This window comes from Pholcus phalangioides, unplaced genomic scaffold, assembly GCF_987345545.1.
Source record: "Pholcus phalangioides strain wild (caught in Gottingen) unplaced genomic scaffold, Ppha-v1.0 ptg000004l_1, whole genome shotgun sequence".
Taxonomy (NCBI): Eukaryota; Metazoa; Arthropoda; class Arachnida; order Araneae; family Pholcidae; genus Pholcus; species Pholcus phalangioides.
In genome coordinates this window covers 13,914,521-13,942,310 of record NW_028301597.1, presented here as the reverse complement: position 1 = coordinate 13,942,310, position 27,790 = coordinate 13,914,521, and the positions used below count along the sequence as shown (strand labels likewise).

At 34.9% G+C, this 27,790-nt stretch overlaps 1 protein-coding gene across 5 annotated transcripts in view; it reads left to right on the top strand.

The window, feature by feature from the left end:
• LOC149086573 (histone-lysine N-methyltransferase eggless-like) overlaps positions 1–27,403 on the top strand; it is a 128,172-nt gene extending 100,769 nt beyond the window's left edge. For 2 of the 5 annotated variants that reach the window (XM_089230926.1, XM_089230927.1), the window contains exons 22-26: positions 2,676–2,768; positions 5,319–5,563; positions 10,025–10,188; positions 16,852–16,940; positions 25,164–25,426. In XM_089230926.1, coding sequence (XP_089087052.1) covers positions 2,676–2,768; positions 5,319–5,563; positions 10,025–10,188; positions 16,852–16,940; positions 25,164–25,281 — 709 coding nt within the window. In that variant the 3' untranslated portion in view covers positions 25,282–25,426. Of the gene's footprint in view, positions 1–2,675; positions 2,769–5,318; positions 5,564–10,024; positions 10,189–16,851; positions 16,941–25,163 lie in introns of all 5 variants that reach the window. The other 3 variants (XM_089230929.1, XM_089230930.1, XM_089230928.1) reach the window with 3 other exon arrangements.
• Positions 27,404–27,790: the final 387 nt, after the last annotated feature.

The window sequence follows — 27,790 nt, the reverse complement described above, 5'->3', positions numbered from 1 at the left end:
AACCTGGGTTTTTTACCAACCTTGGTATTTACCCAACGCGAAACAGTGTGTTTATATATGACACACCTACATTATATTCTGACAGTCACAAATTCAAATTGGTAGCCCTGCTTACTACTTGGCAATCTGTGTAATGCATACAGTATTCCTCTACATGAGTTGGCAGGCATTGAGGGAATGCCGGGTAATTTCCCATATTTTCTTGCATGCATCAATTTGAGTCAAGATTCTGGAAAATTCCTAAATATCTGTACTCTAATAATACATTTTATTGGCTGATTTGTGTGTGAACCCAGTGTTTTCTCTGCATTTTAGATCCTTTCTGTTTCAGGAACTACTTTTAGGTATTTCTAGCTTAATTTTACTACCACAAATCTTGATTTAGTAAAAATGTTGGATACTAAACTTATTTGTTCAAGTTGATTACATAATTAAATGGAAATGTGAGTTGACCGTGTGAAGCATTTTTGTAATCGCTAATCATGCATGTAAGAGTAGAATGAGTGTAGCAAAAAAATTAAAGAGTTGCTTTGCAAAATATAATTTAATTCAAAAGCACATTTCTTCAATCGTTTAACATGCAGAAAAACCTGCATGAATGAATGAATGCCAGGACCTTGTCATCAGATTTATTTCGTTGCCGATATCTCTTCCAACCCAGCTTCATAGCAGAGTCTGGAACAAAGTGTGTATCTAACAGCCTGAGTTTGCATCTAGTGTTGTCTGATTTTTTAGTGCATGTCTACATGTCGAATTGTGAGTGAAGTCTAGTGATTGAATATTTGTAGTCTTAAGGCCTGTGCTTTCTGTGGCAAGTCTTTTTAACAAGGAGATAGACTTGCATATGCACCTCAAGGTTGGCAACCGTAGAAAACCAACTCCAGCCTACCACCACTGTGGCCCCAGTAAACCCGGGTTCTTGGGATATGAGTCCATCACTATGACCCCTATGACCATCATAAGTAGCTCAGAAAAATTTGCGAAATATAGTATCTGTATTTATTATTAGGTTAACAATAATTAAGTTGGAGCAATAAGTAAATGCTCACAATTTTTATTATCATTATCAAAATTCTGGGGGGGGGGGAGCATATTTTCTACAGTGAAAAATCATTAATTTTTATTTGCTCACTTATTCAGCATTTAATATTAGTTAATATCAGTTTTTTGAATGCATCCTGTGATCCTGAACTTTTTTCTGGCAGGTTGGGAATGAGCCAGACCTCAAAATTCAAAATACTGGGGTCCCCTGATTTTTATGCTGTGCCAGCTAATGTGGGGGGGGGGGGGGTGATACAATAGTATTCAACCTATTACACTTTTTAAAATCAGTTGCCGTCATAAGTTGGCCATCTGTATATTTTTTTCCCCAACTTGTTGCTGGTTTATTATTTTCATTCACTTTACTGTTAATTGTTTTATAATCATTTGTGTATATTTTTCATAGTAATGCAACAGTCTTACTATTTGATCATAATCTTGAGCACTTCATGCTTTGAGACTATTTCTTATACTGTTATGAAATATAATATGTGCACAATTGATTTATTTGCTATTTTTGATTGCAATATTGAAGTATGTTGAAGCATGTAGTCCTGCAATATTGAAAATGTATGAAAGTGGAACCATGTGCTTATATGACATTCAGTCATTTGTAATGTTCCATAAATGCCACACAACTCATTTGGTTTTAAATTGGAGTTAATGCTCCTGCATATTCAAAAACTGATTTTTTTCATTTTCAGATGCTGTTTGGAAATAAAAATACAAAATTTAAAAAAAACAAAAGATTCAGTATATGAAAAAGAAGTCAGTACAGTCGGTCCCCATACTCGCAGGGCTACGTTCCTGGGGTGATGCTTGAATTTTCATGAAAAAAATGCTTGAATTTTCATGTTATATATCTTTACTTTAAAATATGTGACAGATGGCAGCACCAGCAAGAACACGGAACAAGCACAATTCTGACAGCATAAATACGTTAGGGCCATGCATGTACATACATTCACGCAACACGTTCCAACATGTATTGATTTAGAGAGATAGATGGTTTTTATTTCCTTTTAGAGAGAGTAGATGGTAGCATGCTTGGCCGGTATGCAAGAGGGCTTGGGTTCAAGTCCTGGCGGAGACGTGATGATTTTTCTTTCTGAGTTCACCTCAGCATAATATCTGGAAAATAACTGTTTCCTTGATATATTGATTTGTTAGAACTTCTGCTGAGGAATATGTACGAGGTGCATGTACAGTTAAGTAAGTAATGTATTAATGAAATATCTTGACATCAAGAAGTGTGAAGATGAAACTGTACTGAACCTTAATGTTACAAAATGAGTCATATGAACAGGGTTCCACTATATTATACATGAATTGGTTTTGTTGTCTGCGATGGTGCCACCAAGTTTCAAACAGTGTCCTGTAGAAATAACTTATATTAATTTCCAAAAATTTGTTGTAGAAATTTTGGTTAAAATAAAATTTAGGACAAATCCTGGTGTAAAAACCATTCATCTGCATTCAAACCTGATACTTTGTAACATAAAACTTTTTTTAAACTGTTTTATATGATTTTAAGTATTGTATAAATTTTATATATTTAATGAGAAACATGAGAAATTATCTCTCTAACTTGCAATTGCTGAAGACACATCAGTAAAGGTTGGTGTTGCTTTCAGTTTATCGCAAGACAGTGTCACTCATGATTCTGATCCAGAGTTTGAAGGAGAAACTCCTATTAGGTCTTCTGTAAAGACAGTCTATGATACGAGGTTTGTGTTTCTTATCCCTTTGATGCATGGTATGCATGGACGAGATTGAAGTATCAATTAAAGTGTAAATATTTCAAACTCGTTTCATTAGGATGAGCACCATATTTTACATAAAACTAAAGTGCTACCTCATATTTTAATTAATTTACATATATATTCCTGTAACGAAGAAAGAAAAGTCATGTGATTCATTTCCATGTGAGTGGATCCATAAGAAAAAAGGATTAATTAGTTATATCACATTTTTCATTTTCTTTTTTGTTTGAGCTCATCTTGTATACCTATTTCTGAAAAATAAAGTTTCAACACTGTTTTTTCTTAACCTGTACGTAGCTATATAATGTGGTTATTTATAATATATAAAAATAAATGCACGTTTTTGGTTGAAAGTCATCGTGGCGCATAATAGTGTAATATATTTTGCCTGCAGAGGTTTGGGGGGGGGGAGGAATCCAGAATATTTGTATTTTTTCCATTCTAGTTTTTAATAAGCATTGTTGGTAATAGCAATGTTTAAATTTTAGAGTGTATTTGCTATACGTAAAAATATATATAGAGGAAAGGTAGGTAAGGTCCATGCTCCTACTGGATTATATAAATGAAATTTGAAGAGATAAAGTTCTAGAAATTTCATTAAATCAAGGATAAAAGTATAAGAAATGAAAGCTGTGTAGAAACAAGTTACAAATTTTTTAAAACAAAATGTCTGTCTTTCCTTCCTTGTCAGATAAGAGTACACTGGAAATGTGACCAAGATTATGAACCCAAGATTTATTTAACATAGTTGCAATTGAATATCATTTTCAAATTTAATATCATTTTTCAAATAAGTTTTATTAGTGGCAAAATGAATACGTCATACTTTTGTATCTAGAACATTCCTCGTGCCACCACTTATATATTCCACACCAAACCCAATCTTTATCGTAGGAATATTCACATTCTCATTGCATGTCAAACTTGTTGAGAAAATCTGTTTTTGGATATAGTTTTGAAAAAATATTTTCTTGCCATTTCAATGCAGTCACCCTTTTCCTTCCTTTTATGGTCTCAATTGGCTTTTGTTTTTTTTTCAGATTTCACTTCGTTTTTAACCCTTACAGTGACAATCTTAAGATATCTTGAGTTCTTAAAACTCTCTGAAAATGGTAGCCAGGGTTCACATATCGTTGAAAGTTTTCTTCTTCTGATAACATGTTTTCCTCTTCCCCCATCCTATCAATCAACTGCCAGTAGACGGAGTCAGCTTTTGTTCAAAGCTTGATAACAGAAGGGGAGAGAAAAGATGTTTTTTTCTTCCCCTTCGTGGTGGTATATGATTATGTGTACAGCGTAAATTACAAAACAATAGTTTTTCTTCTTATTATTATCATATTTTATTGGGGGAAAAGCATTTATATTAGCTCACACAATCTGAAAAAAATGTCCATCTTGAAAATAGACGACAATTTTTTTTATAGAAGGTTCAGTGATTTCCACTGTGGCAGTTATAATGCAGAGCAGGAAAAATGTAAAAATTTCATAAAGGGTTAACAGAGGAAATTTGTATCACAGTTAGATGATTGCCACTCTTAGCTGACCATGTAGGCTATTGCTTTTCTAAATTGCTTATAGATAGTAACACTGTGCTATAAGGTTAAATTCTAATGTCACCGCATTCAGCAGAGAATGTTTGTCATAATTAAATAAAACTTGAAAGCTTTCATCAATCTTCCATCAACAGAAAAATAAGGATTCCTTGCCTGAAAAATTACATATTAACATGATGAAATCACATCTTAAGTAATAAATTGAAAACATCAATAATGACAGTTTCTTGACACACTTCAAAACACGCATGTTTATTTGGTCACATTTGTTTTCACTTGCCCTGCTGCCCAGCAGCAAAAAAACTATGTGCATACTCTTATCCACTTTCCCTTTGTATTTTAAATCAAAGATAGAAATTTTTAGAAAAGAATTTTTATATTTGAAAGGGATTGTTTTTATAAGTTCATTGTAAGTTATTTTGAATTATTCATCAGTATAGAATCTACTGAGAAATTGAATTTTCTGGGTGTTATGCTAAAACTAGTATTTGGAAAGAAAAGTGATTTGTGTGTGTCTCCTCCGGGAATTGAACCCAGATCCCCTTGCATACCGGGAAAGTGCGCTAACCAATACACCAGAGACACACTTTTCAATTTCTTATAACACGCATTAGTAACACATTTAATTACGACATTGCTGTAGTTAAGGGAGGCTGCTATGTCTCCACTCAGCGCTTTACGCTACTAATGCGTGTTATAAGGAATTGAAAAGTGTGTCTCTGGTGTATTGGTTAACACACTTGCTGGGTATGCAAGGGGGACCCAGGTTCGATTCCTGGAGGAGACACAAATCATTTTTCTTTCCAAATACTAGTTTCAGCATAATATCCAGAAAATTCAATTTCTCTGTATTTTTTCGGTCCGAAATATACTATCTCTTATTATAGAATCTCTTTATGTTTCTGTGTTGTGTGTGTTCCTGTTTTACTGTTGTATGAATTTCGAAATTTCATTTTTCCAGGAGCAGGAATAAAGCTAAACAAAAGAGAGTATCGTTGTTTGCAGACTGTGCTTTGGATTCAGATTCCAGCTCTAATGCTGTCGATGAAAAGAAAGACCTGCCAGATTTAGAATTTCCGTCGAAGGATTTCACTCCAATCATGACTAAACCTCTAAGTCCATCTGTGGAAGAGGCTCTGGAGCAGATAGAAATAGGCAGGAAGCCAAAATTTGGAGATTCTGATTCAGTGAATTCGGCAAAATGCGGTGAGTGGGAATATCCATCCAATATAAACTAAAATTATTAGAGTTTGTGTTTTAATCTTTTGATCAGTCATTGGCGAGCATCCTATTTTAAGCATTGGCTGCTTGCTTATTTGTTTAATATTTCTTTAGGAAGGATTTAAGATTCAATAGTCTATATCTGGGTGGCCAACTTCTCTTTGTTCAAGGGCCAATATAATGGTTAGATGCAGTGTTGGTGGCCACACCAGGGACAAAACTCTGGTGTATAAGCTCCATGCACAACGGGAGAGAACTCTTGGAATATAAGCTGCACCCAGCATAATTTCTTGCTATGGCATCGAGAGGGCTGCAATCCATCGAGAGGGAGGGGGTTTCTGATTTGCTGATTTTTGATGACAAGGTAGGGGGGGGGGAGGGTTTGAAGGTTGCTTACGTCATCAACCACCTTTTTTTAAAGATATGAAATATTCTAAGCTGCTAATGCAATTTTGCTGACAAGGGGGGGGGGGGGGTGGTGTCAGTGTTTTGCTGACAAGGAGGAGTAGGGGGTCAAAAATGGCTAAAAATTTGCTGACGTAATACTCGAATGGCCCCTAAATCAGTACTGATAAAAATTTTAGCTGGTCTCATGTGTGCTTAAAGTGCAACCAGAGTTCAAACACCTCTAGTGGAGAAACACTGTTCCCAAATGATTGGAAGGAGTATAGCAGTTTATTAGAACTATGATTAAAAAAACGAAAACCTTAACAAATTATTTGTAAGCAACTGAATGAATGCATGCCAGAACTTTGCCACTAGACTTATCCCGTTTCCGAGATCTCTTCCAGCCCAGCTTCATGGCAGAGTCTGGAACACTTTATTTTGTGTTAAAAAGGAAAAAAGTTTACAACATATTTTCCCTGGACAATTGGGTACTGTTGTGATTAAATTTGTAAGCAACTAAATTCTGAAACAGATCAATCTCTTATTCTCTGAAGAAATAGTGTAGGTTAAGAGTTAACTTTTTTCTATATACCTTTGCTTTACCTAAATACTAAAGAAGTTGTATTTGGATAATTTTAGTTTTTTGTATTTGTTTGCAACACTTTCTTTTAAGAGGAGGGAAAGGGAAACATTCTAGAAAGAATTTATTGCACCTGTTAAGGCGCGTGTGCACTAGCTCACCAATCTTGCTACGCATGACCCCCTGCAGTGGTTATAATCCGCTTGTGGGTACACAAACTTTCTTTGTGTTCCTTTCTTTCTGTTGAAAAACCTATTACGGTTGGGTCCAGTGAAAAAAACTCAGGAATCGTTTGCAACAGCGGATAAATTACTGAACAACCAATTGTGAATGCTTTCATAGCATGATCCGCGTGCTAGTGTATACGCGCCTTTAAGTTGAAAAGCACCAGCTGCAAGTCATCTAATCTCTTATTGGATAGAGTTTACAGTGACATATATATTTCAGTTAGAAGTCCCGTAGGATATGGACCAAGCCATCACATGGTTAGCTAGTGACATATATATATATATACAGATTGCACCAATGAAAATTCTTTGCGTTTTCTTCAGCATTATCTCCCTTTCCCCATTCAAACTACTTTGACCAGTTTCACCAATACCTCAAGTCCAGTCCAGTCCGACTGGATGATGAATGTTTTTTCTCCTGGATACACCATTTCTTTCTGCTGCTTAGCTAGACAAGTTGACAAGTTGTATTTATAAATTGTCCAAGTTCTAAAATTTTACTTTGAGAGAAGTGTAAATTTTGATAGTAAAATTTAGTCCGCGATGCCAAGGACTGAAGGTTCTGGAAGAAAACATTCCATTGAATGGACTATTGTGAATAGAACTGATAACAAAGGGCAAGTGATTTACTTGTAAGTTTTGCAATACCATAGTTGGAGTGTAAAAGTGGAAAGAATCTGTGCTCATGTGAATAAATGTAAGAAATCGGAAGCTCATTCCTTGTTTTCATGTTCATCAAACACTGATGATAACGAATCTTCATGCAGTGAAGAGACATCTACTTCATTAAAAAGAAAGCAACCCCTTGAAGATTATGTTTCTACGTGCGGAAGTTCAAATACTATTGTGGATGATGGAACATCAAAACCCAAACACCAAAGGTCAGTAGGACAATTTATTGTTAAAACAAGTGTGACAGGCAGAGGTTAGTTCTCGATCACAAAGTATTCAAATTTTTTTATGCTAATAATATACTTTTAACATAGTGATAGTGATGCATTTAGAGAAAGGGTTAATGCTTTGCATCTGGGACATACACCTCCTAATAGGAAAAAATTAGCCAGATCATTATTAGATGAGGCAGATAAAACTGTTGATATGCTAATGGCAGAGGAATTGAAAAATTCAACTATCACTCTGATGTTGGATGATTGATCAAATGCAAATGCTGACTCCATCATTGCAATGAATGAATGAATGCCAGGGGCTCTGCCACCGGACTTATCCCGTTGACGAGATCTCTTCTAGCCCAGCTTCGTGGCAGAGCCTGGAACAAAGTGAGTGCACCTAACAGTCTGACTGTGTAGCTAGTGTTGTGCTTGATATTTCAGTGCTGCCATCTATACTTCGAATTGTGAGTGAAGTGTAATGATTGAATATTTATTACGTTGTAGGCCTGTTGCTCTCTGTGGCGAGACTTTTTAACGGAGAGATCGGCTCGCATTCGCGCCTTGAAGTTGGAAACCACAGAAAACCAACTTCAGCCGACCACCACTGTGGCGCCGGTGGGGTTCGAACCGGATCCTCACGATGCGAATCCGTCACTATGACCACTCGACCAACACAGCGGCACTCCATCATCACAGTGAGTATCCACACTGGCAGGACAGCCAGATTAATTCTCTTAATAGATGCTGCAGAATGTGGATCACACAAGAAAACAGCGGAATTCTGTGTGGAAATAGCTGAAAGCGCTATGGATACTATCAAGCAAGAGTATAATAAAAGTGTTTTTGCTGTTTGTTGTGATAACCAGAACGAAATGAAAATTTTTCGTGTGGACATGATTGTCCAAAACGATTCACATGTCCTTGCTTTTGGCTGTTCAGCCCATTTTATGAATCTTGTTAAACATATTACCCCTAAAAATGTGGTAAAATATGTAGTAGAAATACAAAAATATTTTAGACAACACCATAGACTACTTGAGTGGCTTATGGAAAAAGATGGACAAAAGCAACAATTACCTGTTGAAACAAGGTGGAATTCTGAAGAAGCTTGCCTTTCCTCATTCATCCATAATTACCAAAAATACAGAGAAATATCCATTGAACATAAAGAAGAAATTGGTAAAAGTATTGATGTTTTTAGATAACGAAGGATTATATATAGAGAATGTGTCTACTTGCAAGTGCAGTTATCAAGTATTGGTAAAGCCCTAGAGAGAAAATTTATAATGAGATACCTGTTCTCTTGGACAGATAGTAGAAATATGGCTAGATGTATTGGAAAGTAAAGAATTATCCTATCCTCCCCAATTCGCATCCAAAGACCACTCGTACGCAGCAAATACAAAGGCGAACTCTTCGGACTACCAGACGTAAACATCAACCCTCTACGACTCATTCGTGTGAATTCTGACCACAAAGTAATGATGACGGCTCTCCATTGAAGAGCCGAAACATGTCGACCATTCTACCAATTGAATTTCATTTGTCTTGAAAACATGGCAATTTTTGTATAAATTAAAACCAGGCAGGCAAAGTTTCTAATTTTTGTGATAATAAAAAATTATCTTTGTATAAGGAGTGTGTTGCACATAGCTTTGAAAAAGCACTAACTCCATTTCATTTCCTTGCAAATATGACTGATCCTGCTTTGAGAGGAAAAAGATTGACTAAGGAACAAGAAGCTTCCACTGAACAATGGATTGAAAAACTGAATGCAGAATTTGTTATTGCACTACAGATGTTTCAAATAGAAGATGCAGACATCTGATTATTGATTTTGAGTTGGGCCCTTGAGCACACCTTGATCACTGTAGGTTGATTTCAGTTGCTTGTATCAAGGCCAATTTTTTTTGTCTCACATGTTTTTTTAGTTTTGCTTACTTAAAAGAAAAGTTTGCTCTTCGAGATTATCATCAGTGACATCCAATGACTGTGCAGGAAAATCTGCTACTACTACTTCCATAACTGACACTGTAGGTTTTTGAAATCAACCATGTGACCCACGCGTGTGTTTAAAGAGGTTTTGTGTTTGTGCTAAAAATACAAATTGTTTTTGTCAAATCAGAAATAATTTTTTTCTACATTAACCACAATTTTGTCAATCAAAACTAATATAAAAAATATAATAGTTTTTTCATCTTGTTGTGGGCAGCACAAAATCACCTCGCATACCAGCTGTTCGCCACCCCTGGTCTATATATAAAAATTATCAAGTGAGGGTCATTGATTCATGTTATATATAGTGAATTTTTTTTGTGTGTTGTTTTTAGAATTCTCCAAAATTTTAAATTTTGCTATTCAGGTATGAAGAAAAAATTCCAGACTCTTTTGAAACAGCCCTTACCACCGCCAACTTTACCGCAAGAAACAAAAAGTAAAAACGTTTCATTGAGGTCATATTTTGGCGAGACAGATTGTTACATTATGGATGCAAAGAATAAAGGCAATATTGGCAGATATTTGAATGTAAGCCTAAAATTTTTTGTTCACTCATTTTTATTATTCTGTAGAATTTAGAAGCTTGAAAGTTATAATAGAGTCTGGATTTTTGCATATTTTGCCCTTTTTTAGCATTAAATGCATATGTATAAAGAATTTTTAGAATAAGTGAATATTTTTAAATTTTTATTAAAATTTTTCCTATAATTTTTCAAATGAATATTGCTCATAACATTTTCATAACATCAGTATTATTTTTCCGCAGCCGTGACTTGGTGAATTAATACAGATGATTATGATATATTCCAAATATTAACTAACTGTCTTATCAATAAATAATTTGCAAAAAAAATTTCAAAAATAAGTTATGACCAGCTTTGTTAAATCTTCAGGTTGAAATGTTATTATTCACCCACACAGCTAGAGTAGACAACCGTTTTTTAATTGTGTGATAATTTGTCTAAAATCCCTATCATCATACAAGGGCAGTTTAAAGGATATGACACCAGATCATAAAAAGTGCCATTGTTAATTGTGAGATTTTTCCAATTTTTGTTGTATTACAGAGAGGAAAAAAAAACATAGTTCATCACAAATTACCAAGTTTGTCTTCTTTATCATAGCATAGCGAGATCGAAGTTAAAATATTATGATAATTATAAGGTTGAATTTATTAAGGATAAGAAAATTGGTATTTTACATAAGTGAGGATGTGTTTTTGAAAATTTATATGCACTAAGAAATGGAAAAAAACAACAACATGCATTTTGAAAACATATCTGCTTTTTTGCGGGGTGATTTTTTAATGTATATTTCCTCATTTTTAATACATATTTCAAAATTTTCAACTTTTTCAAGATGTTTAGTCCATACTTTGGGTAAATGCGCATCTTGGAATCTTTAAGTGCATATTTATATATTTATATTTATATATCATATTTTGCAACTACTTTAGTGCATATAATCTAGACTGTGGTTATAAATAATAAAAAAAGGGAAAAATTAATAAAATTTCTTTAGTACTAACAATGCTTAGTCTCACCGCAGAGAGCAGGCAGACCTTCAACACAATATATTTACATAAGATTAAAATTCAGGCATTTGATATTTCACCTCAAAATATGTAAGAAAGATGGCAGCACCAGTATAGCATGAAACAAGCATAACTGGGAACCTAAATGTGTTAGGGCCACTCATATATGTGCACACCCCCACAACACGTTCCTGTATGTATCAATTGGTTGGGAATTCCACCAAAGCTATGTTTGAGATATGTATTGTACGGTTAAGTAGTATTTAATGGTGTTTCTCTATTGACCTTTATGTCATTAGGACCTTTTTATTGGCTAAGTTTAGTGCTCACATTGTCCTTTGGCAGACAAGCCTCATAGAGAGGTGTTAGTGAATAAATCATCAGGTACGGCTTCTAATCTATCATTGTAATCATAAGATTGACAGGATACTCTTATGAAGGAAGTGAAGGAACATGGCAGTGAATTGATTCATGGCAATATGTTTTATGGGTACGTTAGTACTCAGACTCTGTATACACTTAGAATCAGTTTAAATGCACAGACATTTTATTGAATCTGTGATCTATTTCGTTAATATAGATGGCAGCATCTAATAGACCTTATTCTGTGCTTTGTTTATAATGTCCAAGTGATTTAAGATTGCTGTCTGTTCTGCTTCTGTGTCTCACGCTCTCTCGAGCATTCGCAATCATGTAGCTAACGCGTTAACATCTATTTCTATTCGTGCTTCATCCTTTATCATGTGTATGTGTATTAAATGCAATAAGTCAAAGAGTTCACTTCGTCTTCTATCGTCTTCCACTCGGACGAATGTTTCAGCGAGAATGAAACATAAAACTGGCGACGAACTATGGGATGTTTACCAAACTGATGCCTGATGAGAGCTGGTATGTTTATTTCGACATTGCTTTTCCTTATCACGCTCGAGTTTCGCGTGGCACTGGTATCTATTTATATTGATGTTTATAAAATTCTAACATGGTAACAATTGGGTCTATGCCTGAATTCGATACCTCAAATTCGGGGTCCTGGGATTTATATATACAACAGCTGACTTTTTTCTTGGAAGCAAATGCGATAACGCTTCCTGAAAAGAAAAGGGCTGTTCTTTTGGCTGTGTGCGGAATAAAAACGCTAGGGATTTTGCGTTCCCTTGTGTCGCCTCAGCAGATTTCTGATGTGAGTTTCGATAACATACTCGAACTACTGAAGAATCATTTCTGCCCAAAACCCTCCGAAATTTATTGCAGATTTCAATTTCATAAGAGAGTACAGTTAAACAATGAGTCAGTAAATTCGTACGTTACCGAATTAAGAAAATTAGCTGAAAATTGTAATTTTGGTGCTACTCTTGCTGAACGATTGCGCGATCAGTTGGTATGTGGATTACGAGATGAAGGAACTCAACGGAAGTTACTAGCAGAGCCAAAATTGAATTTTGACGATGCTGTTGCCAAGTGCCTTGCAGCTGAAACTGCGTTTTCACAATCAAAACAAATTCATTCTCAAAATTCTCAAGTTTCTAATTCAGGAACTTCTGATTTCGTTGATCAAGTGAAGTGTAAAAAGAAATTTAATTCGAAACAAAAAAATGTTTCAAAGGATGATTTTTCTAATAACAGTTATGTATGTTTTGGTTGTGGTGGACGACATGACCGTTCTAATTGTCGTTTCAAATCAGCGACTTGCAGGCACTGTGGCAAGAAAGGGCATGTACAAACTGTATGCCGGGCCAAGAGTATTCAGAAAAATAAAGCATACACACATAATACACATGAAATTAAAACCGAAAATGAATATTCGAATTCTGTAGTTAACTTTTCTGGTTTCAAACAAGGTATCGAGGTTTTATTGAACAACCATGCATTAAAAATGGAGATTGATTCTGGATCTTATTATTCTATAATTTCTAAAGAAACTTTTGAAACTTTGTTTGGTTGCTGCAAACCTAAGATTAGAAACACTTTTGTGAAGTTGCGGGATTTTCAAGGAAATTTAATTTCACTTCTAGGTTCATGCATGGTAGAAGTACAATTTGGGAACAAGAACGTCAGATTACAATTGCTAATTTCAAAATGTAAATGCACAAATATTTTGGGTTTCTCATGGTTTGAGCCTCTGGGTATTTCATTGAATGGAGTCAAAAAGATTGAATCTAATCCTGTGGATTTTGTAATTCAAAAATATAGCGAGGTTTTTGATGCTGGATTGGGTACATTTGCGGGACCTGTCGTGTCTTTACCTCTTGATCCTCAAATTCCTCCCATTCGACTCAAGGCTAGGAATGTTCCACTTGCAATGAAACCAAAAATCGAGATTGCTTTGAAAAAACTTCAGGATGAAGGAGTTATTGAACCTATTTCGAACCCAAAGTGGTCAACTCCTGTTGTTCCCGTTATTAAACCTTCAGGTGACGTTAGATTATGTGGGGATTATAAGGTAACTTTGAATAAGGCCATGAATGCTCACCCCTATCCAATTCCAGCTGTTAATCAGTTACTGTCAAACCTGAAGGGTGGAGGATATTACGCTAAAATAGATTTAGCTCAGGCTTATTTACAGCTTCGTGTAGACGAAACTTCAGCCGAGGCCCAGACAATTGTAACTCACAAGGGTGCTTTCAAGGTTAACAGATTGCAATATGGTGTTAATGTTGCTCCTGGAATTTTCCAAAATATGATCGAAAATTTGTTTTCAAATTTGGAAGGAGTAGTTCCATATTTTGATGACGTTTTGATCAGGGCTAATTCTCTAGATCAATTAGCATCAAGATTAGAATGCGTGCTAGACAAACTTAAAAATGTCGGATTGCGTGCTAAAAGAGAAAAATGTCTTTTTGGAGTCACTGAAGTTGAATTTTTAGGGTACCGTATCGATGCTGCGGGTATTCACCCTTCCAATTCGAAAATTGAAGCAATACGTTCGACTCCCATTCCAATAAACAAACAACAATTGCAGGCATTTTTAGGACTGATAAATTTCTATAACAGTTTTCTTAAGGATAAGGCTACAGTTGCGGAAGTGTTGCATAGATTACTGGATCAAAATGCACCATTCAAATGGTCAAAGATCCACGATGATGCCTTCAATTCTCTGAAGGAATTGTTAAGTTCGGATTGTGTGTTAGTTCCTTTCGATGAAAAGCTTCCCATTGTGTTGGCATGCGATGCTTCACCTTTTGGAGTTGGTGCGGTTTTGAGTCACGTACTTCCTGATGGTTCAGAAGCACCAATAGCTTATGCCTCGAGAACTTTAACTACTACAGAACGAAACTATGCTCAAATCGATAAGGAAGCTTTGGGTATAGTATTTGGAGTAAAAAAGTTTCATCATTTTCTGTATGGTCACTCATTCACTATAGTTACTGACCACCAACCTCTCTTGGGAATTTTCAATAAAAATAAGCCCACGAAAGAGATTTTATCTCCGCGAATGCTAAGGTGGAGTTTGCTTCTAAATGCATATGATTTTTTGTTAATTCATAAGCCGGGAAAGAAAATTGGTAATGCGGATGCCCGAAGCAGATTACCGAATGCAAAAAACTCCCGAATCCATGGTCACTTCTCCATTAGAAGTGCTATTCATAGAAGAATTAGAAAATCCACCACTTCATGCTGTGGATATCTCAAAAATGACTATTAGAGATCCAATACTTTCTAGAGTGTTGAACTGGGTACTAAAAGGTTGGCCTGTTGAGATGAAAAATCCACAGTTTCGAACTTATTTCATAAAAAGGAATGAACTATCAGTGCATAAAAATTGCTTATTATGGGGAAATAGAGTAATTATTCCAGTGCCAGGTCGATCTCGAGTTTTAAGTGAATTGCATGTCGCGCATCCAGGCGTTGAACGCATGAAAGCTCTTGCAAGATCGTTCGTATGGTGGCAAGGCATGGATGCTGATATTGAAAACTACGTAAGAAGATGTACGAACTGTCAACGTACAAGGCATGCACCTCCCAAAGTTCCAATCCATCCGTGGGAAATAACGACAAAGCCTTGGTCTCGAGTTCACATAGATTTCGCTGGACCATTTCAAGGACAAAACTTCTTGATTTTGATTGACTCTTACTCCAAGTGGACTGAAGTACGACGAATGACATCAACTACTGCCACCGAAACCATCGATGTGCTGCGCTAGATTTTCGCTACTCATGGTTTGCCGGATGTTGTAGTTTCCGATAATGGACCTCAGTTCACATCTAACGATTTTCGCCGTTTCCTAGAAAGTAATGGTATTCGTCAAGCACTGATTGCTCCTTACAGACCATGTGCAAATGGTCAAGCAGAGAGAACTGTCCAGTCGGTGAAGGATTCTCTAAAACGCATCGTTTCAGGTTCCTGGAGAAAGCGTCTTTCCAATTTCCTACTTCATCAACACATCACGCCATCTTCAGTAACAGGGGTCAGTCCAGCTGAGCTGCTGATGGGAAGGAGGCTGACTACTGTCTTGGACCGTCTTCATCCAGACTTGGTGGGTGATAGAAGGTGGAAACAAGAGCAAGATGCAGCTACAGAGCAAAAGCAACGAAAAGTGAGACGATTCGATGCCAAAGATGCTGTCTACATCAGAAGTTATAGCCAGGGTGCATCCTGGATTCCGGCTACTGTTGTGAAACCAACCGGACCAGTGTCATACAAAGCCATCACCAATACCGGAGATGTTGTCCGACGTCACACTGACCAAATGATGAACCGTTATCCTACAGATCCTACAAGTTCAGAGATTTCCGGATCGAGTCCAATTCCTGCAGATGTGTCAACAGAGACTAGTGCAGAACCTTCAAGTTCAACGTTTGCAAACGAGCAGATACCAAACGATAACGGAACTGTGGCAACAAAGACTCCGAGACCGAAACGAACAATCATTCGCCCAAAACGACTGGGAATCGACGACTTTCCTAACTAAGAAGGGAGGGGTGCTGTGATCTATTTCGTTAATATAGATGGCAGCATCTAATAGACCTTATTCTGTGCTTTGTTTATAATGTCCAAGTGATTTAAGATTGCTGTCTGTTCTGCATCTGTGTCTCACGCTCTCTCGAGCATTCGCAATCATGTAGCTAACGCGTCAACATCTATTTCTATTCGTGCTTCATCCTTTATCATGTGTATGTGTATTAAATGCAATAAGTCAAAGAGTTCACTTCGTCTTCTATCGTCTTCCACTCGGACGAATGTTTCAGCGAGAATGAAACATAAAACATGGCAGTGAATTGATTCATGGCAATATGTTTTATGGGTACATTAGTACTCAGACTCTGTATACACTTAGAATCAGTTTAAATGCACAGACATTTTATTGAATATGGTGATAAAAATTATACACACCAATCAACAGGTAAATGCATTAACTTTTTTTTTTGAAAATTCTATATCTGACTGGATTTGACAACTTATTGTTATTCCAATCACTGGATGGTAGTCTAGTGGGTCTACTTGTACAGGCCTGGTTTTGAATCCCCGTTGGGCATTAGTGTGTTTGTTACTAACTCTATGCATTTTTCTGGATAGATGACAGGGATATCTCAGCAAATATATATATATATATGTATGTATGTATTCATTTCTTTATTTCATTGGATACTTTTCTGTCTGTTAACTGTTGCCAAGATTGCATGAAATTCAATGAAAACTTTTTTTCTTTTGTATATAGCATAGCTGCAATCCAAATGTGTTTGTTCAGAATGTTTTCTTTGACACTCATGATTTAAGATTCCCGACAGTAGCATTCTTTGCTGTCAGGTAATTGATCATTTATACAATATTATAAATACTGTAATCATGTGTAAAATTATGTTTCTTTTGTACATTATGGTGATCCATATGTATACATTTTAATTCAAATATATAAATTTAATTGATTTACATTGAAAGAATATGCAGGGTTTGTATCTGTCAGGAAAAACGTAGAATTGTCTTGGGGGCTCTACTAAAAGAAGCTGGGGAAAATTTAGATCATTTTTTGATCTAAAACCAGGAAATTTCAGACAACTAACCTGGGAAATCATCATGGTTGTCATTTGATCAAAAGCACTAATAAAGTGTAATGAAAAAAAAAAAGTTTCCCTCAAGAGAATTTCCTCAAAGATAAATCGAGAATGTAAGTTGTGATCCGATAACATTGTAAATATTGATGATCCATAAATCTCACAATGCAACGCAAACGCAACTTGGATACTACTGAGGAGGAACGAGGATTTTGTAAGTCTTTGTGGAAAAGCATATTTCGGTGACCTTATCGTGACTACATTCAAAGTGTTTCCGAAACCATAAGCAACTGCACATCATAGAAAGTCACGTGTAAAAAGTATGTATCAGGAATGCTCAGTTGCAGTAGCTTTGTAAGTTGACTTTAATGAGCAACGCAGATGAAGCATGTGTATAGTTTGGTTTCCACGTGGGTATTTTTCATTTGGAAACATTGAGCAGTAAGAAAACTGTTTTTAATTAAGAATGGGTGGATAAAGTTAAGGATAAATATATTATATCTCTGTTCTTTAATGAGCTGATTAGATTGAAGTAGTTAAACTGACCCATATAAAGTGCAGTCAGCTTTGCAGCAAAACGTTCAATTTGAGCAGCATAGACAGACAGGCTATTCAGAGCCATGCTAAGCATTTGAAATCGGAGGAGTTTCATAAATAACCACCGATTACCAAGCTTTTTGGTTTCTTCATCGCTAATGTGAGTGTAAGCCAATTTCAAAGAATTGTGATTCAGGGAAACCAACTACATTTTTGACTAATTATGTTGCAAGAGTAAAAGCCGAAATTAGTTATGTCCCACTCATTCTATGACGGATTCAAGGATTTTGGAGAAATTTTCAAGGCGTTTCCAGACAGAGATATTGCAAAAAAGAGAAATCATGCATTTTTTGATTGTGTTCCATTTTTCCATCATGTATTGTGTTTTATGTAAGCATTTAAGTGCGAGATTCACATATTAAAATATTAAAAAAAACTGCAAACAAAAAATATGACCATGAACAGGTATAATATATATATTATACCTGATATGTAATATGTGATAAACATATTCAAAGAAATTATTGCTCATTTATAATACATAATAATTTTCAGGGTTAGTAAAAAAACCATTTTTTTAAATAGTTTTAATTAATTAAAATTAAATTAAATATATTTTTTTTTAAATTTCTGTTTAAATAGAATTAACATTAAGAACAATAAAATTTCTGAAAAATCATTCAAACTTCTAATAATTAATTAAAATAAAATGTTTATTAATGTAATTAACACAATTCCCATATTAATTAATCTATAAATATTTCTTATATTTCAACAACAATCAACTTTTGCAATTTAATTATTTTTTCCTAATGAATTACTTTGTGTTTGAAAATTCTTAATGTTATTATTAACCACATAATTTAAAAGTGTTTTCTCCAATTACTTTCTATGTACTTAACTATGAAGCTATTTTACAAAAACTGTGATAAAAATTAGGTGAATATAATGTATTTAATGAAGCATAAATAATGCCAATTAACTAGCGATGATTTATGATATACAGGGTGATTATAACTAAAGTTCTGATTCAAAACACTGTAGAAGAAGAGCCATTATCAGAATGACTTGAAAATTTACATGAATATTTTTGAAGCAATGGAATTTTATATGGCAGAGGGAAAAAATACTTAAAAATGGGAAATTAACGACACTGTACTCATCCAACTCAAATTTGCTTGCATAATGGGAACGATGGCCATTCAGGGCAAAATGATAACTTAATTAGCATTGCGCAATTTCAGAATTCATTGAAACATCACAAAAATGAAGTAATTAAACAAATAACTACAACTTAATCAAGAAATGTTAAATACATTGTCCACCGTAATATGGGAATGAGGTGAAAGAAAAAAAATGCTTGTTCAACAACAGATCAGACTGTCATGGTCCTGATGTGGATATGTTTGCAATTCACCAAATTTTGCAATCCCACCTCTGTTCTAAACATTTTGAGGTACTCCCCCCCCCCTACCCTACAGCCAGAACTTGTAAGGGCTAAGGTCAGGTTAACTGACGGCCGGCCAGGTGTCTTGCTGTCCTGTTATTGTCAAAATGGTTCTTTAGCAACCACTTTGCTGGTATTGCGATGTGCATCTTCATAAAAGTTGTTCTAACCACACTCTGATGCTTTGGAAGTGCTGAAATGATGTGGTTGCACAAAATAGATTATACTGCTGGCCAGGGTTGGGTTTTTGACGTCAAAACCTTTTATTTTTAAACATTAATTTATTACAGTAATTAAAATAAAAATATTATAATTTGCTATTTTGAATTTTTCCACATAAGAGTCAAGAACATATAAAATATAATTTTATGGTTTGTTTATCTAAGCTACTCATTATCTGTGTTCAATTTGCTAAGTAGAATAGAGCTGCTTATTCAAAATATTTGTGATAGGGCATCAGTGTTAGGTTTTTTGATTTCAGAAACTAAATCACTATTAAAACAGTCAAAAACGTATTGTCATGTTGTCAAATAGTTTTTTAACTTGATAAACTAAATAAAAAAACACTTACTTTTATGTAGATTAAAGGTTTTTATATTCAGAAATATAATTACTGAGAAAAAAATCTATTTTAATATTTTAAATTTTCTGATCTGCCAAAAATTTTATTCCGTATAAAAACTCTCATGCATGAATGAACGCCAGGGTCTCTGCCACCGGACTTATCCCGTTGCCGAGATCTCTTCCAGCCCAGCTTCGTGGCAGAGTCTGGAACAAAGTGAGTGCACCTAACAGTCTGAGTGTGTAGCTAGTGTTGTGTATGATATTTCAGTGCTGCCATCTATACTTCAAATTGTGAGTGAAGTGTAATGATTGAATATTTGTAACGTTGTAGGCCTGTTGCTCTCTGTGGCGAGACTTTTTAATGGGGAGATCGGCTCGCATTCGCGCCTTGAAGTTGGGAACCACAGAAAACCAACTTCAGCCGACCACCACTGTGGGGTTCGAACCCGGATCCTCGCATCGCGAGTCTGTCACTATAACCACTCGACCATCAACACACAAACTCTCATGCAGCAGCATCTGTTAATACACTAATTAAACTCATTTATTTTCACTTAAAAATTTCTTAGCACAGGGTGTATAAATTCACTGAGTTTTAAAGAGTATTTTCAACCAAAACAGAGCTGACAAGACTTGATACCCAAAGCATGCTTAAATACAGCTTCAATTGGAAAGCCATTGCATTGTAAATGATAGTAAATATACCATATCATAGTACAAAAGAAAGAATAACTAAGGATATGTTACAGGAGTTTCTTAAGCATAATGTACACTGCTCAAAACAAGTAGGGGAGCAAGCAAAAAAGTGAAGAAAACCGTACGAGACAGCCACGTATTGGCATACAATGGATAGTACATGCGTATCAATGCGCAATACAGAAAAAAAAGACGTAAAAAAATTTGGAATTAAGCTTTAATTCTTTGAAAATATGGAAAAAACATGAAAAGATGATTTAGGGCAACAATTTGGTTACATGTAAACGATTTAAAAAAGTACCGTTTAGACATGATGCATGAATTTTAAAAGGGCGTGTGGTCTCCTCGAACAGCTAAGACTGCTGCACACCTGTTTGCCATGGATGCGATGAGGTTATCGATCAAACTTTGGGGAATACTGTTCCACTCCTTAAGAAGTGCAATCTGCAAGTCTCGGACAGTAACAGGCGGCCTTGGTCGCGCAGCAATGCATCGTCCGAGCATGTCCCAAACATGCTCGATTGGATTCAGGTCAGGAGAGCATGCCGACCATTCCATATGCTGTATTGTTTCAGCTTCAAGCATGTTCTCCACCAGACGAGCTCTATGCGGTCGGGCATTATCATCCTGGAAAACAAAGGAATCTCCAATGGCTCCAGCATAAGGGATGACATGAGGTCGCAGTATCTCGTCTGCATACCTTCGGGCCGTCAAAGTGCCATTCCGAATGATATGCAGGTCCGTACGTCCGCCTATGCTGATTCCACCCAATACCATCCAACCAGCTTGTCTGTATTGTGACCTTTCACAAACGAATGCAGGGTTATTTCGAGTGCCCCTGTCCCTCCATACCAGAACATGTCGGGTGTCACACTCCAGACTGAATCGGGACTCGTCTGTAAACAGCACTTGGCTCCAATCATGTTGCTCCCAATCTCGATGTTCAGCAGCCCATCTTCTTCGGGCCGCACGGTGGCGTGGGGTCAACGGAATGCGGATCATTGGCCTACGTGCATAGAGCCCTCCCTCATGAACCGATTACGTACTGTTTGGCTGGACACCCTTCGTCCTGTTGCCAAGAGCAACCGTCTTTGCAGCTGCGTAGCATTTTCTGTTCTGTTTCGACGGGCTGTTAACCGTATATACCGGTCATCAGTTGCTGTAGTGGCGCGTGGCCGACCTTGCCCTGGTCGACGTAGAACATTTCCTGTTTCTTGGAATCGATTCCACAGCCTTGCAACAACACTTCTGGTGACTCCAACAGCGTCCGCGACACTACGTTGTGTTTGCCCGGATTCCAGTCTGTCTATAACACGCCATGCCATGGATTCCGGTAAATCATGTTGTTGAGACATCCTCAAGTCACCTTGTCTCAAAAGAAAATACTGCGAAATGGAATTTCACAGTTACGGCAGTAAAACAGACGTTTCTGCAACATCCTGATTTCTGCCCTTATCTCCTTTTTCTGGTTTTTGACGTCATGAACTTTGATTTGCATATGAAGTTTTCTTCTTCCGTTTCCTGCTAGGCTTTAAATTATGGATGATTCATTTTATGTTACTTATCGGTATACATCTTTGCGTAATTTTGTTAAAACCATGTGCTCCCCTAATTGTTTTGAGCAGTGTACAAGCTAGCATTGTAAAATTAAATGACATTTTAGTCCTACTAGTATTTTGCTTGCTAGACATATTTCAATGTTATGCACATTAAGAGTGTCGTTTTAAGTATCAGTGATTATCTAGATAATTTAATAATAACAGAAATGAACATTACATATACGATGTAATAAACCTTTTTTAAACACTTCTCTGTTGTAAAAAGAGTACAGCAGATGGTTTATATCAATGCACATATATAAGCAGTTGAAGAAATTTTGGAAGGTCAAGAATCATCTTAAATCAGAGAATTTCAAATCATACCATAGTTTTCCCTTCAGTGTTTATGCTATGCTTTATTCAAATTGTATATTTTATAAGAAAAAACCATATATATTGTCCAAAATAATTCTGTGGAGAGTAGAAAATTATTTTACAATCATATTAAATATTTATTCTTTGTATAACATAGTCTCTTGAAACATTCCATGCAATTAACGTGTGTATTTTCAATGGAAATTTTTATATTGAAAAGCAATATTTGAGGTTTTTGACGTGACAGTAAAAACTGCCATGTGTCAAAAACGTGCCGACCCTGCTGTTGGCTAAGTACAGCATCATCTACTTCTACTTTTCTTTTGCCAAAGAGATTTCCATTGCTTCAGGGGTATCCATGCAAATTTTCAAGTCATTCTGACCAGTAGCTCTTATTGTATAGTTTTGGAATCAAAACTTTAATTACAATCTCCCTCTGCATATATTATGATATCTCTGATTATTTTCATAAAGCTTACTATTATACAGTAGAACCTTGATTAACTGGGCTTAATGGTGAAAGTAAAAAAACACTATTGAATATTAAGACACTGTGATATACAGTACGATATGTGCTACTTCTTTTGGGAAAGAAAATGAAAATGTCTGTGAGGTAATGTAACTACTAGTACACTGGTCTTTGTGTCCCTTAGGGGCATCTAGTGTGTTTATTGGATTATAAGACCACCTGTGTGTGTGTGTGTCCTTAGCATGATGGTGAGCTTGATGGATTGTTTCCATGATGGATTGCACTACTGTTGCTGCTTCTTTGTGAAGGAAAAAAAAAAACAACCCTGTGAGAGATAATACACCACTACATCAAGATGTGTAATGCAATCCTTATTTGTGAATTTGCTAAAGATATAAAGCATCAGAATGTAGCCAAAGGTTAGAAAATCTGGCAAGAATGAGAAATTTTTTTTTCTATTTATAACTTTAAGCAACCAAGATACATACTTAATGTTAAAAAAAATTATATTCGGGCCACTTCTATGATATTTTTTTTGGAAAAAACCACTTATATCATCTTGCAGCATTTCAAGATGTACCATCAGAATATAAAATGGAATCAGAATAAAATATCCCAAGAATATAAAATGTGGTAAGAATAAAATATTGGCTATATAATAGTGAATTAATATGCAATTTTTCAAGGGAAAAAATTATATTTAGGTCACTTTTATGTGATTTTTTGAGGAGAAAAAAAACCACTTGGTTAAAAGCAATGTGGTTTAAACCAAACAACCCTGATGATTTTCCACGCACACACAAATCATTATATAAATAAATTGAAACCTCTGTGAAAAAGTAAACCAATGTATGTAAACTGAATTTTCATTCAAAAAATATTTCATGTTTGCATTACATTTTTATAAGTTTTATGCAGGTACATCAGACTTTCATAACTGAAATATCAAGAGACAAAAATAGCATTATCTCGTAACGAAAAGAAAATAACTTTGTGAGATTCTCAAATTGAATATTGGTAACAAACACCTTTTCAAGTGAAACAGAACAAAAAGTATAGTTTTTCTCCGAAAATAAGATCAACCAGAAAATAAGCCTTAGTTTGATTTTTCCAGATGCTCATAATCCCAACTCCCCCGAATATTAGCCTGTTAAAATCGTCAGCCAGATGAAGGCATTCTGTTGCTATACATGACAGGTTGTCATGTATAAAGTGATATTAATATACAATAATGTTATTGACATTTGTATTTAATGATAATTCAAGTTATTCCTCTTAACCAGATCATTTTTTAATTATTACCGCTCTTTTAAAAATATTTCAGAATTTAATGAAGCAGGGATATTCTTCAACAGTGAGGAATTCAAGAAAAAGTGAAGCACGTGACTTTAGCTCCTGAAAGTTTGGGTTCAATTTAAAAAAAATAACTTTATGGTTCTGGTTACATAGCTAAAGGTTTTATTTTAGACGGATCAGAACAGTTTTGAATACATTTTCTGCAGGGATTGAAAAAATTGGAGAAAAAAAATTCAGGCACAATTCTGATTTCTCAGAATTTTCATTATCCAATTTTGCCACAAACAATTTTCTTGCTACAGTTCTGCATACAACTCAAGGTTCAGATATAATTATCCAGAAGTGGGTGTGTTTGTGTGTGAAAAATTATTTCCTTGTTGTATGGTCAATTTTATTAATCAAATACATAGTTTAACATGCACCAAAAATGTATATTTAGACATAATGTAAGATGTACTCACATGTTTAAATTAGATATGTTGAGGTTGTGGAAATAGGAAATTCAATTTTTCCCTTTTTGCCCAAAAAACACTGGTTTTTTAGAAAAAACCTCCCGGGCTGGGTTTATAAAAACCCGGGTTTTTTACAACCCTGATTCTAATGTCACTCTAATGCTGAATAACAAAAATTCAGGATTTTAGCTCAAAGGAAACAAAAAAAGTCCAGATTTAGAATAGAATTAAAAAAAAAAAAATCAACGATAGATTGAACATTTTGCAACCAATTATGGGGGAAAGAAAAACACACTTGTCCTATTTTATCAATACTAAATGGGATGTATGGTCACCATACTTCCAAACAGGACTTTTTCTGGGTATAGTTATCATTTGGTTATTATTATCAGAAACCCCAAGTCCGATGTGATCATATTAAGTGCTGTGGACTGTAATTTATTAATTTATATTAAATTTTCTATTAAAGAATTACCTGGAATTTTTCGAGAACTCGACTAAAATATCTAGAAAAGTCTGAAAATTTTTTGTATGAAATGAGTGAACCATTTTGTGTAAACTTACAATTATGGTATTAAAACCTTTGTGCGCTTTTTAATTTCAGCCACATCAAAGCTGGAACAGAACTGACGTGGGATTATCATTATGAAGTGAATAGTGTACCTGGTAAATGCTTGTATTGCCATTGCAATAGCTCAATATGTAGAGGAAGGTTATTGTAGTTTGTGTGGCTCATCATTCCATCGTGTTCATTCAAAAAAATATTTATATTCATATAAAACATGGCATCAAACTTGCGAGCCCATCAAATGAACTCTAATCATGCTCATCTTCACATGCTCTTTTGCTCCAGCATCATGCATGTGCATTCCTACTTCTTAAATTATGAAATGCATTTTCATCATGAATGATGATACGTGTTCAATCTTTGAGTGACAAGTAAAAAAACACTAGTGAATTTGAACATCTGAATATTGTAGAGGAGTAATTTGAAGACTTTCCTCTCCCAATTCCATCGATATCCTGCATGGTATTAATTCAAATGTCTGTCATCATAAGAGTTTTAAAGGAAACCTGTGATATGCTCGTTCTTACTGCCACCTGTAATTGTTATGAGAATCAGTGATAATCATTGATGTTTTGAGAATAATTATTCAGTAATTTAAATTATATGTTCCATAGAATATTCCTTTAGAAATGTGTGAACGCATCGCATCAAGTGCGTTGGGGGGAAAAAATATGGTGAATTACATCTTTTGTGTTATAGATGTTGGTACTATACATATATTTTTTAAGATTTTGATAATGACATAATTTTTATATGTCATTCATCATTTGGAACATTCTTGCAATAACTTTTATTGATTTGCTATCAAAAATCTGTTCTTAGGCAGAAAAAAAAAAGGATAATGTTATTTATATCATGCAAATTAAAGTTTGAAGCTAACTTTTATTTATTTCTTCTAAAGTTGAAAGTTAAAGGTAAAAGTGTAATCTGCTTGTGATATTGCAGTTTATGATTGCAATAAAAAAAACTTTTTCATGTGAATTGTTTTTTTGTTAAATATTTACATAATCTTCAGGTTAACTTGTGCATTTTTTTTCCTTCTCTGGCTTCCAAAATTGAAAGAAATCTTTTCCCCCTTGTAAAAATATGCGATATCTGTAAAATATATGTCTGTTTGAAAGATTTTTTTAATAATTTATTGCGTTCTCTTGGATCTTGAGGAGGAATATTTGGGGTGTTATGTGGAACTCGAGCAAACTGATTATAATTTTGAAAATCCACTTTTGGTGTATAGGTGTAATTTATTTGGTGTCATAATTGCTAATTATTTAATATTATTTAATATTATCTAATATTAAATGTGCCAGCATTTACAAATTTTCCTTTCTCCCAAATTCATTTTATAGTTTCTTTTACATCCCAATGTTTGTTCTATATGTCATCCCATGCATTGTTTCATAATAGTTTTTGAATTGCTCTTTTTTCATATTGAGTATGAATCTCTCACCAAATGATTTATTTTCCATAAATTGAAAAATGGTTTGATAAAAAGTCTTGACTTTAAGTTATTACAGAAGATATTTAATTACCTATTCGTAATTACCTGGAAAAAGCCCTGCTTACAGATTAAATGTAAAATAAATGTTAGAATTAAATTTTTTGTATGCTTGAACCTACTTTGTTCCAGTTCTTTTTTGTACAATTTCAAACAAGTGACAAAAATGAAAGAAAGAGAATTGTTCACATACATGTACACTGAGCTTAGCCACGGCCGACTCAACACAAGGCTGGAGATCACATGACTATTCGTCCACCCTAGGAAATATATTCCCTACAAATATGAATCTATTCCCTACGGATAAAAGTACATTCTCTATGTTCATGCCAGTGCATCAGAGATGTGTCACGTCACCATCATGAACGCATCAAGATGGCCATGCCAGAGGATCGGACAGATATTCACATGGTATCTAGCTTTGTTAACCTTGAATTGAGTCACTGTGCCCTAGCACAGTAGTGTGATTATGTAATGGAAAACTGTCTGCTAAATCTTTAGTGACCAGGCATTTTTAAAATTTTTTCCCACAATATAAGATGCAGACTTTTCAAATTTGCAGCATCTCTTCACAAAGTTTTCTCAATGACTAGAGACTGCCATAAGTGGCAGAAAAATAAATTAAATAATAACATATATATATTCCACCAAGTTATCTGATTGCTATTTTTCTTGAATTTTCAATGAAAACAAATTCTCATTTTACATTATGTGAAATATATTTTGTTCGAATGTTTATTCATTTTTTTGATGTACAAGTTTTATGTATAAGTTCATGTTGAAAAGGAAAAAAAATTCTATTACATCATTAGAGAATTTATATTTCATATGGTGTGTGTGTGTATATATATATATATATATGTATTGTAAACTTTCTGTATAAGACGTGTGGCACTGTGTGTTGCCGTCTCATGTAAGATATATATATGTATGAGTGTGGTTCAGCTCAGAATTTTGTGCTATGACTATACACAGTTTTTTCTTTAAATTATACATATACGGTTGTCTAAGTGTCATATTAAATTGATGATTCCATATGATTTTTGATATATTTTGTACTACAAGATATACAGAAGACTGGATGTTGTGAAGATATTTATTACTTGAGATGTTAATTTTTTTTAAGGAAGGAAAAAACTCACCTTAAAAAAAAATTAACATCTCAAGT